This window comes from Pseudophryne corroboree, chromosome 3, assembly GCF_028390025.1.
Source record: "Pseudophryne corroboree isolate aPseCor3 chromosome 3, aPseCor3.hap2, whole genome shotgun sequence".
Taxonomy (NCBI): domain Eukaryota; kingdom Metazoa; phylum Chordata; class Amphibia; order Anura; family Myobatrachidae; genus Pseudophryne; species Pseudophryne corroboree.
The window spans coordinates 412,579,503-412,598,574 of NC_086446.1; the positions used below are offsets into that span (position 1 = coordinate 412,579,503).

Below are 19,072 nucleotides of genomic sequence, written 5' to 3' on the forward strand. Positions count from 1 at the left end.
GACTCCGTAAGAACCATGGGGAATAGCGGCTCCGCAGGAGACTGGGCACAACTAAAAGAAAGCTTTAGGACTACCTGGTGTGCACTGGCTCCTCCCACTATGACCCTCCTCCAGACCTCAGTTAGGATACTGTGCCCGGAAGAGCTGACACAATAAGGAAGGATTTTGAATCCCGGGTAAGACTCATACCAGCCACACCAATCACACCGTATAACTCGTGATACTATACCCAGTTAACAGTATGAACAATAACTGAGCCTCTTAACAGATGGCTCAACAATAACCCTTTAGTTAAACAATAACTATAAACAAGTATTGCAGACAATCCACACTTGGGATGGGCGCCCAGCATCCACTACGGACTATGAGAAATAGATTTACCGGTGAGTAAAATCTTATTATTTTCCATATGGATAGGGCAGAATTGAGGACTCGTCCCCAGTTTCTCCCTAAGGTGGTATCAGCTTTTCATTTGAACCAACCTATTGTGGTGCCTGCGGCTACTAGGGACTTGGAGGATTCCAAGTTACTGGACGTAGTCAGGGCCTTGAAAATATATGTTTCCAGGACGCCTGGAGTCGTTCTCTGACGTCCTAAGTGGATGCTGGGACTCCGTAAGGACCATGGGGATTATACCAAAGCTCCCAAACGGGCGGGAGTGCGGATGACTCTGCAGCACCGAATGGGCAAACTCTAGGTCCCCCTCAGCCAGGGTGTCAAACTTGTAGAATTTAGCAAATGTATTTGACCCCGACCAAGTAGCTGCTCGGCAAAGTTGTAGAGCCGAGACCCCTCGGGCAGCCGCCCAAGAAGAGCCCACCTTCCTCGTGGAATGGGCTTTTACAGATTTAGGATGCGGCAGTCCAGCCGCAGAAAGCGCAAGCTGAATTGTGCTACAGATCCAGCGAGCAATAGTCTGCTTTGAAGCAGGAGCACCCATCTTGTTAGGTGCATACAGGATAAACAGCGAGTCAGTTTTCCCGACTCCAGCCGTCCTGGAAACATATATTTTCAAGGCCCTGACTACGTCCAGTAACTTAGAATCCTCCAAGTCCCTAGTAGCCGCAGGCACCACAATAGGTTGGTTCAAATGAAAAGCTGATACCACCTTAGGGAGAAACTGGGGACGAGTCCTCAATTCTGCCCTATCCATATGGAAAATCAGATAAGGGCTTTTACATGACAAAGCCGCCAATTCTGACAGACGCCTGGCCGAAGCCAAGGGCAACAGCATGACCACCTTCCACGTGAGATATTTCAAATCCACGGTTTTTAGTGGCTCAAACCAATGTGACTTTAGGAAACCCAACACCACGTTGAGATCCCAAGGTGCCACTGGAGGCACAAAAGGGGGCTGAATATGCAGCACTCCCTTAACAAATGTCTGAACTTCAGGTAGTGAAGCCAGTTCTTTCTGGAAGAAAATCCACAAAGCCGAAATCTGGACCTTAATGGTACCCAATTTTAGGCCCATAGTCACTCCTGACTGTAGGAAGTGCAGAAATCGACCTAGCTGAAATTCCTCTGTTGGGGCATTCCTGGCCTCACACCACGCAACATATTTTCGCCAAATGCGGTGATAATGGTTTGCGGTCACATCTTTCCTAGCTTTAATCAGCGTAGGAATGACTTCCTCCGGAATGCCCTTTTCCTTCAGGATCCGGTGTTCAACCGCCATGCCGTCAAACGCAGCCACGGTAAGTCTTGGAACAGACATGGCCCCTGCTGCAGCAGGTCCTGTCTGAGCGGCAGAGGCCATGGGTCCTCTGAGATCATTTCTTGGAGTTCCGGGTACCAAGCTCTTCTTGGCCAATCCGGAACAATGAGTATAGTTCTTACTCCTCTTCTCCTTATTATCCTCAGTACCTTGGGTATGAGAGGAAGAGGAGGGAACACATAAACCGACCGGTACACCCACGGTGTCACTAGAGCGTCCACAGCTATCGCCTGAGGGTCTCCTGACCTGGCGCAATATTTTTCTAGCTTTTTGTTTAGGCGGGACGCCATCATGTCCACCTGTGGCCTTTCCCAACGGTTTACAATCAGTTGGAAGACTTCTGGATGAAGTCCCCACTCTCCCGGGTGGAGTCGTGCCTGCTGAGGAAGTCTGCTTCCCAGTTGTCCACTCCCGGAATGAACACTGCTGACAGTGCTAACACGTGATTTTCCGCCCATCGGAGAATCCTTGTGGCTTCTGCCATCGCCGTCCTGCTTCTTGTGCCGCCCTGTCGGTTTACATGGGCGACTGCCGTGATGTTGTCTGACTGGATCAGTACCGGCTGGTTTTGAAGCAGGGGTTTTGCCTGACTTAGGGCATTGTAAATGGCCCTCAGTTCCAGAATATTTATGTGTAGGGAAGTCTCCTGACTTGACCATAGTCCCTGGAAGTTTCTTCCCTATGTGACTGCCCCCCAGCCTCGAAGGCTGGCATCCGTGGTCACCAGGACCCAGTCCTGTATGCCGAATCTGCGGCCCTCTTGGAGATGAGCACTCTGCAGCCACCACAGCCTAGACACCCTGGTCCTTGGAGACAGGGTTATCAACCGATGCATCTGAAGATGCGATCCGGACCACTTGTCCAACAGGTCCCACTGAAAGGTTCTTGCATGGAACCTGCCGAATGGAATTGCTTCGTAGGAAGCTACCATCTTTCCCAGGACTCGCGTGCAGTGATGCACAGACACCTGTTTTGGTTTCAGGAGGCCTCTGACTAGAGATGACAGCTCCTTGGCTTTCTCCTCTGGGAGAAACACTTTTTTCTGGACTGTGTCCAGAACCATCCCCAGGAACAATAGACGTGTCGTAGGGACCAGCTGTGACTTTGGAATATTTAGAATCCAACCGTGCTGGTGTAGCACCTCCTGAGATAGTGCTACGCCGACCAACAACTGCTCCCTGGACCTCGCCTTTATCAGGAGATCGTCCAAGTATGGGATAATTAAAACTCCCTTTTTTCGAAGGAGTATCATCATTTCGGCCATTACCTTGGTAAATACCCTTGGTGCCGTGGACAGGCCGAACGGCAATGTCTGGAATTGGTAATGACAATCATGTACCACAAAACTGAGGTACTCCTGGTGAGGATGGTAAATGGGGACATGCAGGTAAGCATCCTTGATGTCCAGTGATACCATGTAATCCCCCACGTCCAGGCTTGCAATAACCGCCCTGAGCGATTCCATCTTGAACTTGGAATTTTTTTATATATGTGTTCAAGGATTTCAATTTTAAAATGGGTCTCACCGAACCGTCCGGTTTCGGTACCACAAACATTGTTGAAAAGTAACCCCGTCCTTGTTGAAGGAGGGGCACCTTGACTATCACCTGCTGGGAATACAGCTTGTGTATTGCCTCTAACACTGCCTCCCTGCCTGAGGGAGTTGTTGGCAAGGCAGATTTGAGGAAACGGCGGGGGGGGAGACATCTCGAATTCCAGCTTGTACCCCTGAGATACTACTTGAAGGATCCAGGGATCCACCCGTGAGCGAGCCCACTGATTGCTGAAGTTTTTGAGACGGGCCCCCACCGTACCTGGCTCCGCCTGTGGAGCCCCAGCGTCATGCGGTGGACTTAGAGGAAGCAGGGGAGGGCTTTTGCTCATGGGAACTGGCTGTATGCTGCAGCTTTTTCCCTCTACCTCTGGGCAAAAAAGACGCGCCTTTAACCCGCTTGCCCTTATGGGGCCGAAAGGACTGTACCTGATAGTACGGTGCTTTCTTTGGCTGTAAGGGAACATAGGGTAAAAATGCTGAATTCCCCGTTGTTGCTGTGGAAACGAGGTCCGAGAGACCATCCCCGAACAAATCCTCACCCTTATAAAGCAAAACTTCCATGTGCCTTTTAGAATCTGCATCACCTGTCCACTGCCGAGTCCATAACCCTCTCCTGGCAGAAACGGCCATTGCACTAATTTTAGATGCCAGCCGGCAAATATCCCTCTGTGCATCTCTCACGTATAAGACTGCGTCTTTAATATGCTCTACGGTTAACAATATAGTGTCCCTGTCTAGGGTATCAATATTTTCCGACAGGGAATCTGACCACGCAGCTGCAGCACTGCACATCCATGCTGACGCAATAGCTGGTCTCAGTATAATACCTGTGTGTGTATATACAGACTTCAGGATAGCCTCCTGCTTCCTATCAGCAGGCTCCTTTAGGGCGGCCGGAGACGGTAGTGCCACCTTCTTTGACAAGCGTGTGAGCGCTTTATCCACCCTAGGTGATGTTTCCCAACGTGACCTATCCTCTGGTGGGAAAGGGTACGTCATTAGTAACCTTTTAGAAATTACCAGTTTCTTATCGGGGGAAGCCCACGCTTCTTCACACACTTCATTTAATTCCTCAGATGGGGGAAAAACCACTGGCAGTTTTTTCTCCCCAAACATAATACCCTTTTTTGTGGTACCTGGGGTAACATCAGAAATGTGCAACACATTTTTCATTGCCTCAATCATGTAACGTGTGGCCCTATTGGAAGTAACCTTAGTCTCATCGTCGTCAACACTGGAATCAGTATCCGTGTCTGCCATCTGAGGTAGCGGTCGTTTTAGAGCCTTTGAGACGCCTGGGCAGGCACGAGCTGAGAAGCCAGCTGTCCCATATTTGGTATGTCGTCAAACCTTTTATGTAAGGAGTTGACACTTTCACGTAATTCCTTCCACAAGTCCATCCACTCAGGTGTCGGCCCCGCAGGGGGTGACATCACATTTATCGGCATCTGCTCCGCCTCCACATAAGCCTCCTCATCAAACATGTCGACACAGCCGTACCGACACACCACACACACAGGGAATGCTCTGACTGAGGACAGGACCCCACAAAGCCCTTTGGGGAGAGAGAGTATGCCAGCACACACCAGAGCGCTATATACACAGGGATTAACACTATAACTGAGTGATTTTCCCTTATAGCGCATATTATATATATATATTATATATATATATCCTAAATTTAGTGCACCCCTCTTTTTTTTTTTTTACCCTTTGTTGCTTGAAACTGCAGGGGAGAGCCTGGGAGCGATCCTTCCAGCAGAGCGGTGAGGGAAAAATGGTGCCAGTGTGCTGAGGGAGATAGCCCCGCCCCTTTTTCGGCAGACTTCTCCCGCTTTATGGAGTTCTGGCAGGGGTATTTTTCACATATATAGCCTCTGGGACTATATATTGTGATTTTTTTGCCAGCCAAGGTGTTAATATTGCTGCTCAGGCCCCAGCACACCCCCCCCCCCCCCCCAGCACACACCCCCCCCCCCCAGCACACCCCCCCCCCCCCAGCACACACACACACCCCCCCCCCCCCCCCCCCCGATTTTCAGGATCAACTTCTTGCTTCTGGCTCTGTAAGGGGGACGGGGGCGCGGCTCCGGGACTGGACGATCGAGTCCTGTGTTCGATCCCTCTGGAGCTAATGGTGTCCAGTAGCCTAAGAAGCCCAAGCTAGCTGCAAGCAGGTAGGTTCGCTTCTTCTCCCCTTAGTCCCTCGTAGCAGTGAGTTTGTTGCCAGCAGATCTCACTGAAAATAAAAAAACCTAAAATATACTTTTTTCTAGGAGCTCAGTAGAGCCCCTAGTGTGCATCCAGCTCAGCCGGGCACAAGATTCTAACTGAGGTCTGGAGGAGGGTCATAGTGGTAGGAGCCAGTGCACACCAGGTAGTCCTAAAGCTTTCTTTAGTTGTGCCCAGTCTCCTGCAGAGCCGCTATTCCCCATGGTCCTTACGGAGTCCCAGCATCCACTTAGGACATCAGAGAAACATTGTTTAAAAATCACCAACAATCATTTTGTGTTTAGACTTTGGTCCCATTCCCAAGATCTCTCGTTATGTTATACAAATATTACAAAATACAGAAAAATCCAGTATCCAAAACACTTCTGGTCCCAAGCATTTTGGATATGGGAGACTCAATCTGCATCAGTTTTTATATCTACAGTGTAAAACATACTAGCATTTGGATCGGAAAAGTAATAGGATTTTGGTACTTACCAGGTAAATCCTTTTCTTTGAATCCATAGGGGGCACTGGAGTACTCTTGGGCTATGGACGGCCTCCGCAGGAACAGGGCACTGAATATTCAAATTCAGTAACACTCCTCCCCTCCATACTCCCATAGTACCTCAGTGTTTTTTACTGAGCCGAGCAGGAGCGAGAGAGAGGTTGACAATGGAGAATTACCTATAACATAACGGACAACCATAAAGTTGACACATAACGTAACAGACAACGAAACAGTTGACACCATAACCGATAGAACTAGAAAATTTGAACCAGTCGGTGAAAACGTGTTACCAGAAGATCCCCTGAGCTTACTACAAACCAGGTAAAACTGCTCTGGGTGGGCATCCAGTGCCCCCTATGTATTCAAAGAAAAGGATTTACCGGGTAAGTACCAAAATCCTATTTTCTTTTTCATCCACTAGGGGGCACTGGAGTACTCTTGGGACGTACCAAAGCTTCCCCCGTGGGCGGGAGAGCTGTTTGACACCTGTAACACCAGACGGCCAAAGCTAGATGCTGATGCCGCAAAATGTATCAAACTTGTAAAAGCGCACAAACGTGTGCACTGAAGATCATGTAGCCGCACGGCAAAACTGCGTCGCAGAAGCTCCACGACCAGCTGCCCATAAAGTTCCCACAGAACGCGTGGAATGAGCTGTTACTGATGTAGGCGGCTGTAACCTAGCATTAAGGTACGCCTGACGTATAGTAAGTGTTATCCATCTGGATAAGGTCCGCTTAAAAGCTGGCCAACCCATCTTGGCAGCATCACAGAGAACAAACAACGTATCAGGCTGTAGACGTGTGGGATACATAAACGCGTAATGCGCGTACCACATCCAGAGTTCCAGAATGTGCTGTTAACACAGGAACTACTATTGGTTGAGTGATGTGAAAAGATGACCCTACCTGTGGTAAGAAAGCGGGATTCGGCCGAAGTTCCGCTCAGTCATCATGAAACACCAAATACGGTGGCTTGCATGACAAGGAACCCAAATCTGAAACACGCCTTGCCGAAGCTAAGGCTAGAAGAAAAATTGTTTTCCAAGTGCGAAACTTTGTATCCACTGGCTGTAAGGGTTCAAAATATGAAGACTGGAAGAAATCTAAACCCAGATTCAAGTCCCATGGCGCCGCAGGTGGAATGAATGGAGGCTGTACTCTGAGGACACCTTGTAGAAATAGAGTATACCGACGGCAAAAGAGCCAATCGTCTTTGAAAATAAATTGACAACGCAGATACCTGCACCGTCAGTGCAGATAAACGCAGTCCTCCATCTAACCCCGTCCGTAGAAATAACAAAAGACAGGATAACTTGAAAGATGTCGGAAACTTCTGAGCTTCACACCAACCTATATAGGCACGCCAAATTCTGTACTAATGAGCTGCCGTAACCGGCTTCCTAGCTCGTAACATGGTTGGTATAACCGATACTGTAACGCCCTCTCTTCTTAAGAGGGCGGTCTCAACAGCCACCCCGTCAAACGCAGCCGCACTAAAATCGGGGTAAAAGAACGGACCCTGTTGGAACAGGTCTGGACATAGGAGCAGCCAAGAATAGACCGCGGAGATCCGAGAACCAAGCTCTGAGATCCGTTTTAGCAACCGAGAGAGCAGCGGAAACGGTGGAACCAGATACACGAGGCTGTATGGCCACGCATTGTGAGAGCATCCACCGCCACTGCCCTTGGATCTCTCGTTCTGGACACATACTGGGGCGTTTGGTAATTGTGGCGAGATGCCATCAGGTCCACCTGAGGGTAACCCCACCTGTGGACCAACATTTGAAACACCTCTGGATTTAATGCCCAGTCTCCCGGATGAAAATCCCGACGGGTGAGATAATCCGCCTCCCAGTTGTCCACTCCCGGAATGAACCCTGCCGACAATATCACCTGGTGGTATTCTGGCCAATTGAGGATTCGAGCTACTGCCCGCATTGCCATGCGGCTACTCGTTCCTCCTTGGTTGTTGATGTATGCGACTTCCGTCGCGTTGTCTGACTGCACTTGGACAGTCCGAGAGGGAAGCATGTGTACTCGTAGTGCATTGTAAATTGCGCAGAGTTCCAGGACCTTTATAGACAGCAATCTGTCGTGATCCGCCCAGAGACCCTGTCGTTGAACCACAGCTCCCCAACCTCTGAGACTCACGTTTGCCGTTAGAATTATTCAATTCCAGCTGCCGCCTGCGGGTATTGTGTACCTTGAGCCCCAGAGTAGAAACACCCTCGCCCTTAGCGACAACCGCACCCTGTGGTGAATCTGCAGATGCGAGGCCGACCACTGTGCGAGCACATGCCGTTGAAATGGACGCGAGTGAAATCTTCCGAACTGAAGCGCTTCGAAAGCCACCACCATTGCTCCTAATAGGCGAATGCACAAATGTACCGAGACTGTGCGTGGCTTGAGCACTAATTGTACCAGATGTGAAGAATCTGTACTTTCTGATGTAGTAGGTAAAGTCTTGATTTACCGTATCGAGAATCATACCTAGGAATTGAAGTCGTTGAGACGGAATTAGATGCGATTTCTTGAAGTTGACACTCCAACCGTGGTGTACGTTAGCAGCGCAAGTTGGAGGAGCACCTGTGGAGACGGAGCTTTTATGAGCAGATCGTCTAAGTACGGAACGATTGTCACTGCCAGGGATCTGAGATGGGCTATCAGCACAGACATCACTTTGGTGAATACCCGAGGTGCTGACGAGAGGCCAAACGGTTAGAGCCTGTTAATGGGTGAGGCGTATTGATAAACGCAAGAACCTCTGATGAGGCGACCAATCGAAACGTGGAAGTACGCAACCGTGAGATCAAGCGCAATCATGCAATCTTGTGGCTACAAATCTGCAATTACTGATCGCAGAAATTCCATCTTCAATCAGTAGAAAGTGACTTACTGATTGAGACTGATGGAGCCCTCCGGCTTCGGTACCCCAAACAGACGGGAATAATAACCCTGACCTTGTTGGTGTACCAGGGCCGGAATTAAAAACTGCTGAATCCAGCAGAGACTGAATGGCAATCTGCCAAAACGCCTTCTTGTCGTCCGACAGAGGCAGGCCTGTCTTGAAAAAGCGCAGTGGCGGGAGACAGCTTTCTTTTAACACTAAATTGCGGATACCTCCATCAGTGGATGCCTGGAATCCCGGCAATTGTAACGTCTGAAGGCGCGCTTCCACAATTGGAAATCCGAGATGGCCTGGGAGCCCGCAAGCCACTGGCTTGTTGGTGACTTTAGCGCCCTGGCGTTACAAGGCGTGGCTGTGTCTCTACCACAGCCTTGAAAGGACTGAAGTCGAAAGGCTTTGAACGCCGGACCAGAGTATTACCGTCTTGGTACCGGTGGAGGCAATGGCAGGAAACTAGACCCCCCCCGCCTGAGAAATGCATTTGTCCAATTTAGGACCAAACAACTTCTGTGCCACCGGTCTTTGACCTCTGACTCCGCTTGCCAAGAACGCAGCTAGAGTACATGTCGTGCTGTAACGAGCAACGATGAAAAGCGAGAAGCGAGCTAACAGCCGGCAGCCAAAGTTGTACATAGACACTCAGCAGCTTCTCAGATTTGATTAACGATAAGTATAACGTGATCGTCATTGTTCCCATACAAAGAGCGCCTTAGTGACCCAAATCTATCTTACGTCTGAAGGGTCTTTATAAGGTTTGACACAGACGAATCCACCAATTGCGGATTCTCCAATGTAGATGTCACTGTGTGGAAACGGGTAAGTAGAAGGTAGAGAACCGGTTATTCGGTCAGTTTGCGTTTCTACTAGCATCTTAAGATATCCTAAATAAGAACCCCATTGGAGATCTGTCGTTTAGTAAATACGACTTATTATATGTTAGAGGCTCCTTAGTCTCTGTAAACTTCAGAGACTGACGCACTGGTCATTATCAATGTGTCAAAAACTGCACTATCTGACTGCTGGTCTAATGTGCCCTCCTCACCCTTATTTAGCGCCGTGAGGTTTGGCATAGAATTGTCAGACTGCAACATAGCAGAAACGGTTAAATTGTAAGACCAATTAAATTAATACCTGTTACCCAAAGTGAAGTTGGACCTTTGCAACGGCTGAGACCCCTCCGATAGATTTGGCGGGCTCATCCGAGACTCCGATATTGCCGCTCGTGTCGAGCGGCGGCCACGTAACAGAGGAATGACACCGGGTTCTGGAATCATAGGAAAACACAGGAAACATGTTAAAAAAAAAAAAAAAGGCCCACATTCCATGCTTACAGTTAGAATCACAGGGCAGGTTACAATACATGACTTTATAACCTGTACCTGACATTGCCTTTAATATAGGCTTAACAGCCTATTAATATACCCCATGCAGCACACTATACCCCATGCAGCATAGCATTATGTAATATGCAGGCAGCCATGCAGCCTATGCTTTCTCCTTGCAGCTGCGCTGCCTGTACAGACCTCTCCCCCTACCCCTGTGCTCCGTGTAGCGCTGTGGGTAGCCGGTCCTGTCCGGAGGAAGTGCAGGGAGCGCGATATAAGGAGAGCGGCCGTGGAAGTGTGGCCGGCGGGTGTGCACGGAGTGCGGCGAGCCGGCGCGGCTCTTGGTGGCGCTAGGCGGAGCGGGTGTGCACGGAGTGCGGCGGCTCTTGGCGGCGGGCGCTGAGCCCGGACAGCGCGGCTGGGGCGGGCGGCCGGGAGTAGCGGCGGGTACAACACGGACCCCACACAGCGGGGCGGCAGCGTGCTCTGAATGCCCCGTCCCCCCAGCATACCTTGTCCTGTCAGACGATACCTCAGAATCTGAAGTGTAGGGAGGGCTGCGACGGGGCTTCTTCCTGCAAGCTCCGTCCAGCTCTTGCAGCAGTTCATGGCTGCGACGGGGCTTCTATCTGTAAGCTCCGTCCTGCAGCAGGTAGTGAGCTGCGTGTGGCTGTGAGGGTGCTCTTTGTGAGGACCGACACGCCATGCGCTGCTCCGTGCAGCGGCACAATCCCGGACCCATGTTTTTAGTAGAAACTGGGAAGGGATGTGTCTTAAGTTGTAAAAATAAAAATAAAATAAAAAAATATTCATTAAGTGTGGCAGCGCCACACCAGCCCTGTTGCTCTGACGAGCACAGAAAAAACACTATGGGAGTATGGAGGGGAGGAGTTACTGAATTTGATTATTCAGTGCCCTGTTCCTGCGGAGGCCGTCCATATCCCAAGAGTACTCCAGTGACCCCTAGTGGATGAAAAAGAAACATCCGTTTAACATATTAATATGTTACCAATTCAAGAATAGACCATACAGCTGAAAAATATTTATTGGCAAACAAGAACAGGATTAACAGATAAATTAAGCAAGGTTATTCGCAAATACACTGATCCTGTCTGTTCTAGATGAACAGTCATGAAGTGACATTCTAAACCTCGAGAGGTCAAAACAAAACACTTATAAATACTGTTTTGCTAACACTATATACTATATACTGAGCTAGGGGGGGGGGGAATCCTCTGTGCCTTTTCTGTGAGCAGCATCCAGTAGAGGGAAAAATTTCAAATTTAAATGACCAAAGACCACACAAAGCAATCTTATGCAGTTTAGATTTATATAGTTAAACCTTTAAGAAATTTGAGTTTTTCTACTACAAAAATGTAGCAGTCAGCATTCTAAAGCTGAAACACTGACACATTACACACTGGAAGTTACCCTGTTACATTATACTGTACTGCTTTTAACACACTTTTACTGTGACAAGGATAATTCAGAGCATAGTTTGTCAGAACTCCGGTTGTAGAATCCTGAAACACATCTTTCAAGAATGCTCATCTGACATTACCTTATTACATAAATGGTTTTACTATTAAATTGGCGCAGAATATAAAACAATGATTTATAATTAAATAAATTATAAAGAAACATCACAACTTCTTTTAAGGGACAGATAAAGCAAAGACCAGCACCCTCAACAACCAGCAGGTTAGTTTGTATGAATGCCATAATTAAGTGCACCACTTAACATATTGTGGAAGGCAAGACTGCATGCTCCTAGGTTTTGGAGGGACCATACAGGTCTTCTGGAGAAAAAAATCCCCCACAAGATTCTTTGTTATATGTACAGCAGCTCAAAGTGCTATGATTGCTACAGAACCACACCACCCAGAACACTTATACAGAAGAGTATAATATCATTTTTATTGTCTTTTTAAGCCAAGTCCTTTTAACTCTGCTAAGTGAACTCGAAAATCTTGTTTGTCTGAAATCATGGAGTATTCGAAGTGTGATTTTGGGCACAAACTTTGTGTAGATGCTAGGAATATATGGATGCATTTCTCAGTTCACAAGTCGAATGATGCCAGGTCGCTAAAATCACAGTCAAAGAGTTCACTGACACCCTCACTGTTCTCCAGCCCAAAGTGGTACTCATGAGAAAGGGGAGGAGACAAACTGATGAACTCATCTGAAAGAAAGTCTGGCAGGGCAGCAGCAGGAGAAAGCTGAAGGTCTTCTGCAGTGTAGCCCAATGGAAGATCAGTCTCCGGTGATAGCAATGATTCTAAAAACAAAATGGTACATTGTGTGAAAAGGCAGTGTGTGCTATATACAAAATCATTTAAATTATGGGCATGGATCACAGAATAAGTATACCAGAATACTCATTACTTAGTGTGCGTATATAATTGTATCCCAAGTGCCAAACCTCAGAAACTTATATTTAAGTGAGACAGCATCACCCCATCACAGCCAGCCAAATGGCAGCAACCGTTTCAGTGTTATACCACACCTTCATCAGGAGGGCTGACTGTGATAGGATGACTGACACTATGGGTGGTTTCCAATTAGCTGCGGTAGTTTACACAGCACTTATCAGGGAGCTGCAACACATGGGATTGGGATCTTGTCCCAGATCCCGAGTATTATTGCAGTGTCGCAGGACTTTTTTCAGCTTGTAAAAATGGCCTATAATTGGACAGCACGATAACGACCACTGGTCAAAAATAGCGCTGCAGGCCGTTTTCAATCATCTGAAAGGATCGTATCTAATAGGATACTGTTCTATGTCCTAATCAAGAGGATTACCCTACATGGTGCGTCTATGAAAAATGCTGTTACACCTTGCTGCCAAGTCCTCCTACTTATTTGCACTTTTGACCCGACAGGACCAAGGACCCAACAGCACTCTATTCAATGCGGGGTGCCAGGCCAAACCAGAGCGGTTTGGCCCCGCTTCTGACAATACACGCGTGAAGCAGCCGTTCTGCATGTATTCAGACCATTCCGGAAAGATGGAAAAACTGAGCCTGGATTGAATAGATCGGAACCCCTTTCCAACTATTCCAGTCGGAAACTGCAGTTTTTACGACAAGACAGCAGTTTCTGACTAATTGAATACACCCCTATATCTGGGTCTTCCACAGAAAATTGCGCCAGCCGGGTAGCATCAAGAAGTTTGGTAGGGGTCTGTGCAATAAAAAAATAAAAAAAAAAAAAAAATTAGGATTTTGGTACTTACCGGTAAATCCTTTTCTCCTAGTCCGTAGAGGATGCTGGGGACTCCAAAAGGACCATGGGGGTATAGACTGGATCTGCAGGAGCTTGGGCACATTGAAAAAAAGACTTAAAACTGGGTGTGAACTGGCTCCTTCCTCTATGCCCCTCCTCCAGACCTCAGTTCTAGGAACTGTGCCCAGGAGAGACGGACATTTTGAGGAAAGGATTTTGTGTGTAAACTAAGGGCTACAAACTTACCAGCCCACACCACAACCATACCGTACAACCAGAGTAACAGTAAACCAGATAACAGTATGAATAAACAGCAACAAGCTGAAACCAGAAATACACAACCCGTGTATAAACCAAGTGAACCAACAAGAAAACACTGCAAGTAACAGTCCGCACTGGGATGGGCGCCCAGCATCCTCTACGGACTAGGAGAAAAGGATTTACCGTAAGTACCAAAATCCTATTTTCTCTTACGTCCTAGAGGATGCTGGGGACTCCAAAAAGGACCGTGGGGTTTATACCAAAGTTCCAGACCAGGCGGGAGAGTGCGGACGACTCTGCAGCACCGACTGAGCAAACACAAGGTCCTCCTCAGCCAGGGTATCAAACTTATAGAACTTAGCAAAAGTGTTTCAACCTGACCAGGTGGCCGCTCGGCAAAGCTGTAAAGCAGAGACACCTCGGGCAGCTGCCCAAGACGAGCCACACTTTCACAGACTTCGGCACCGGTAGACCGGCCGAAGAATGAGCCTGCTGAATCGTACTACAAATCCAGCGTGCAATAGTCTGTTTTGAAGCAGGATGACCAATCTTGTTAGAAGCATACAGGACAAACAGCGCCTCAGTTTTCCTGGCAACAGCCGTTCGGGCAATGTAGATCTTCAAAGCCCTCACCACATCCAGAGACTTTGTAACTGCCACAGCATCTGTAGTCACCAACACCACAATAGGTTGGTTAATGTGAAACGAAGACACCACCTTCGGTAAAAATTGTTGACAGTTCTCAATTCTGCCCTATCTGAATGAAAAATCAAGTACGGGCTCTTATGAGAAGGCTGCCAACTCAGACACTCGCCTGGCAGACGCCAGCGCCAACAGCATGACTACCTTCCAGGTGAGAAACTTCAACTCAACCTTACGCAAAGGCTCAAACCAGGAAGACATGAGAAACTAAGACCACGTCAAGATCCCATGGGGCCACAAACGGAGGATTGATATGTTACTCCTTTCACAAACGTCTGAACCTCTGGGAGGACAGCCAATTCCTTTTGAAAGAAAATAGACAATGCTGAAGTCTGCACTTTTATGGAGCCCAATTTCAGGCCTGCATCTACACCTGCCTGCAAAAAGTGGAGAAAACAACCCAAATTAAAATCTTCCACAGGAGCCCTTTTAGTCTCACACCAGGATACATACTTCTTCCAAATACAGTGATAATGTTTCGCCGTAACCTCCTTCCTAGCCTTAATGAGTAGGAATGACCTCTCCAGGAATAACCTCACGAGCTAAGATCTGGCGCTCAACTTCCATGCCGTCAAACGCAGCAAGTCTGGAAACACCCATGGACCCTGCAACAACAGGTCCTCTCTTAGAGGAAGCGGCCAAGGATCTTCCACAAGCAGTTCCTGAAGATCCAGATACCAGGCCCTTCTTGGCCAATCTGGAACGACGAGAATTGCCTAAACCCTTGCTCGACGAATGATCCCTAGTACCTTTGTAATGAGAGGAAGTGGAGGGAACACATACACCGACTTGAACACCCATGGAGACACCAGGGCGTCCACCGCACTGGCTTGGCGGTCTCTTGACCTGGAACAATACCTCGGGAGCTTCTTGTTTAGACGAGACGCCATCATGTCGATCAACGGAATTCCCCAACGCTTCGTCACTTCCGCAAAAACCTCTTGGTGAAGAGCCCACTCTCCCGGATGGAGATCGTGTCTGCTGAGGAAATCCGCTTCCCAGTTGTCCACTCCCGGTAGGAAGACTGCAGATAGGGCGCTCACGTGTTCTGCCCAGCAAAAAATTCTTGTGGCCTTCGCCATTGCCGCTCTGCTCCTTGTTCCACCTTGACTGTTTATATGTGCCACCGCTGTGATGTTGTCTGACTGTACCAGGACAGATCGACCCTGAAGAAGGCTTCTTGCTTGTAGCAGGCCGTTGTAAATGGCTTTTAACTCGAGAACATTTATGTGGAGACCAGCTTCCTGGAGCGACCATCTCCCCTGGAAGTTTCTGCCTTGGGTGACTGCACACCAGCCCCGGAGACTTGCATCTGTTGTCAGAAGTACCCAGTCCAGGATACCGAACCGGCGTCCCTCTAGGAGGTGAGAACTTTGCAGCCACCACAGGAGAGAAATTCTGGCTCTGGTAGATAGACTTATATTCCGGTGCATGTGCAGGTGAGACCCGGACCATTTGCTCAGCAAGTCCCACTGAAACACCCAGGCATGAAACCTGCCAAACGGAATGGCTTCGTACGCCGCAACCATCTTCCCCAGAACCCGAGGACAGTGATGGATGAACACGCTCTTCGGCCTCAGAAGTTCCTTGACCATCGACTGCAATTCTAGAGCTTTTTCTTCTGGAAGATATACTCTAACCCCGTGTCCAGAATCATGCCCAGAAAAGACAGCCAAGTGGTCGGAATCAACTGAGATTTCGGCAAATTTAACACCCAACCGTGCTGTCGCAGCACAGACAGCACCAAATCTACACTCCTTACCAACCATTCCTTGGACTTCGCCTTTATCAGGAGATCGTCCAAGTACAGGATAATTGTAACCCCTTGCTTGCGAAGGAGAACCATCATTTCTGCCATGACCTTTGTGAAAATCCTCAAGGCCGTCGAAAGCCCAAACGGCAACGTCTGAAATTGGTAATGAGAATCCTGTATCGCAAACCTGAGGAAGGCCTGATGCGAAGGAAATATCGGGACGTGTAAGTAGGCATCCTTTATGTCGACTGACGCCATAAAATCCCCCCCTTCTAGGCTGGAAATCACCGCTCGAAGAGATTCCATCTTGAACTTGAAAACTTTCAAGTATGGATTGAGGGATTTTAGATTCAGAATCGCTGACCGAACAGTACGGTTTCGGCACAACAAATAGGCTCGAGTAGAACCCCTCCTCCCGTTGTGACGGGAGAACAGGAACAATGACCCTCTGTTTACACAATTTTTGTATCGCTGCCAGCACCAACTCCCTGTCCGGAAGAGACACTGGTAAGGGCGAAATGAAAAACCGGTGAGGGGGCACCTCCCGAAACTCCAGTTTGTATCCCTGAGACACAATCTCTAGGACCCAAGGATCCAGGTCTGATTGAATCCAGACCTGACTGAAGACTCGCAGACGGCCCCCCACCGGTCCGGACTCCCCCAGGGAAGCCCCAGCGTCATGCGGTGGACTTGGTAGAGGCAGGGGAGGACTTTTGGTCCTGGGCGCCCGACACGGCAGGCGACTTCCTACCCCTTCCTTTACCCTTAGAAGCGAGGAAGGACGAACCTTTTCCACGCCTGTATTTATTGGAACGAAAGGACTGCATCTGCTGATGTGGTGCCTTTTTGTGTTGTGTGGGAACATAGGGGAAAAAAAAAGAGGACTTACCCGCCGTCGCGGTAGAGACCAGGTCCGCCAAGCCGTCCCCAAACAAGACATTCCCTTTGAAGGGTAAAGCTTACATAGCTCTCTTGGAGTCAGCATCCGCATTCCATTGATGGATCCACAACGCCCTCCTTGCCGATATTGACATGGCATTGGCTCTTGATCCCAAGAGACAAACGTCCCTCGCCGCATCCTTCAGGTAATCTGCAGCGTCCTTGATATAACCAAGAGTCAAAAGAACATTATCTTTTTCAAGGGAATCCATATCATTAGCTAAATTCTCAGCCCATTTAGCAATAGCACTACTCACCCACACCACCGCAGGTCTGAGCAATGCACCCGAATTAGCGAAAATGGACTTGAGACGTCTCCAGCTGGCGATCCGCCGGATCCTTGAGAGCTGCCGTGTCAGGAGACGGAAGCGCCACTTTCTTAGACAAACAAGATAGAGCTTTGTCAACATTTGGAGACGACTCCCACTTTTCCCTGTCATCAGAGGGGAAAGGATACGCCATGTAAATCCTCTTGGGAATCTGCCCCCTCTTATCCGGCGACTCCCAAGCCTTTTCACAAAGAGTATTCGTTTCATGAGAGGGGGGGGACTTCACCTCAGGTTTTTTTCCCTTTGAGCAAGCAAATCCTTGTTTCCTGCACCCCCGGCTCATCAGAAATGTGTAAAACATCTTTTATAACCACAATCATGTACTGAATACTCTTCACTAAACGTGGATGCAAAGCAGCCTCAGAGAAAATCGATCTCGGAATCAGAGTCCGTGTCGGTACCAGTATCTACCACTTGAGTAAATGGCAGCTTTTGCGAACCCGATGGGGTCTGCACCTGAGACAAAGCCTCCTCTATGGACTTTTTCCACACCTGCGTCTGACTCAGACTTATCCAACCTCTTTGATAAAGAAGCTACATTTGTATTGATTGCTAAGTACAATGTGAGTAAATCCAGACCCGCATCCGCTCCAACCTCCTCCGGTGAATAACATTCAGCCTCAGACATGCCGACACATTTAATCGACACACAGACACCGAATGTCTCAGCTAGGGGACAGGCCCACAATGAAGCCCAGATATAGGACACAGAGGGAGTATGCCAGCTCACACCCCAGCGCCCCAATATCCCTATAAGGGATATACAGGTTGAGTCTCCCTTATCCAAAATGCTTGGGACCAGAGGTATTTTGGATATGGGATTTTTCCGTATTTTGGAATAATTGCATACCATAATGACATATCATGGTGATGGGACCTAAATCTAAGCACAGAATGCATTTATGTTTCATATACACCTTATACACACAGCCTGGAGGTAATTTTAGACAATAATTTTTATAACTTTGTGCATTAAACAAAGTGTGTCTACATTCACACAATTCATTTATGTTTCATATACACCTTATACACACAGCCTAAAGGTCATTTAATACAATATTTTTAATAACTTATGTATTAAACAAAGTTTGTGTACATTTAGCCATCAAAAAACAAAGGTTTCAGTATTTCACTCTCACTCAAAAAAGTCCGTATTTCGGAATATTCCGTATTTCGGAATATTTGGATATGGGATACTCAACCTGTATTTGACCAGCGCTGCTTTAAAACTATAACAAATGCACCACAACTGTGCCGGTTCCCCCCTTCGAATAGCTCCACGTTACTTGCAAGGAGTCGGAGGTCCCAGGCCAGCGTCTCCTTCAGCCGCGTGTGGAGGAGAAAAATGGCGCTGTAAGCCGCGCCCCTTACCAGCGCGCTTCAGCCCGCCAAATTTGAAAAGTTGAAAATGCCGGCGGGGGTCTGAGAAACGGTGACGAGGCACCGAAAAGGCTTCTGCCGGCTCCCGGACCCCAGTAATCTGCTGTGAGTGCCGTCAGTGTTAGTGTGTGGAAGCATGGAGCCCAGTGTTACCGCTGCGCTGTACCTGGTTACTTAAGTCTTCTGTTCTTCTCATACTCACCAGACTTCTTTCTTCTGGCTTCAGTGAGGAAGGTGACGGCGTGGCTCCAGGA

At 48.4% G+C, this 19,072-nt stretch overlaps 1 protein-coding gene across 2 annotated transcripts in view; it reads right to left on the minus strand.

Annotated features, from left to right (window-relative positions):
• Window positions 1-11,258: 11,258 nt before the first annotated feature.
• Window positions 11,259-19,072, minus strand: part of E2F1 (E2F transcription factor 1) — a 72,213-nt gene continuing 64,399 nt past the window's right edge. For both annotated transcript variants that reach the window (XM_063960215.1, XM_063960214.1), the window contains one exon: window positions 11,259-12,507. In XM_063960215.1, coding sequence (XP_063816285.1) covers window positions 12,290-12,507 — 218 coding nt within the window. In that variant the 3' untranslated portion in view covers window positions 11,259-12,289. The remainder of the gene's footprint in view (window positions 12,508-19,072) is intronic.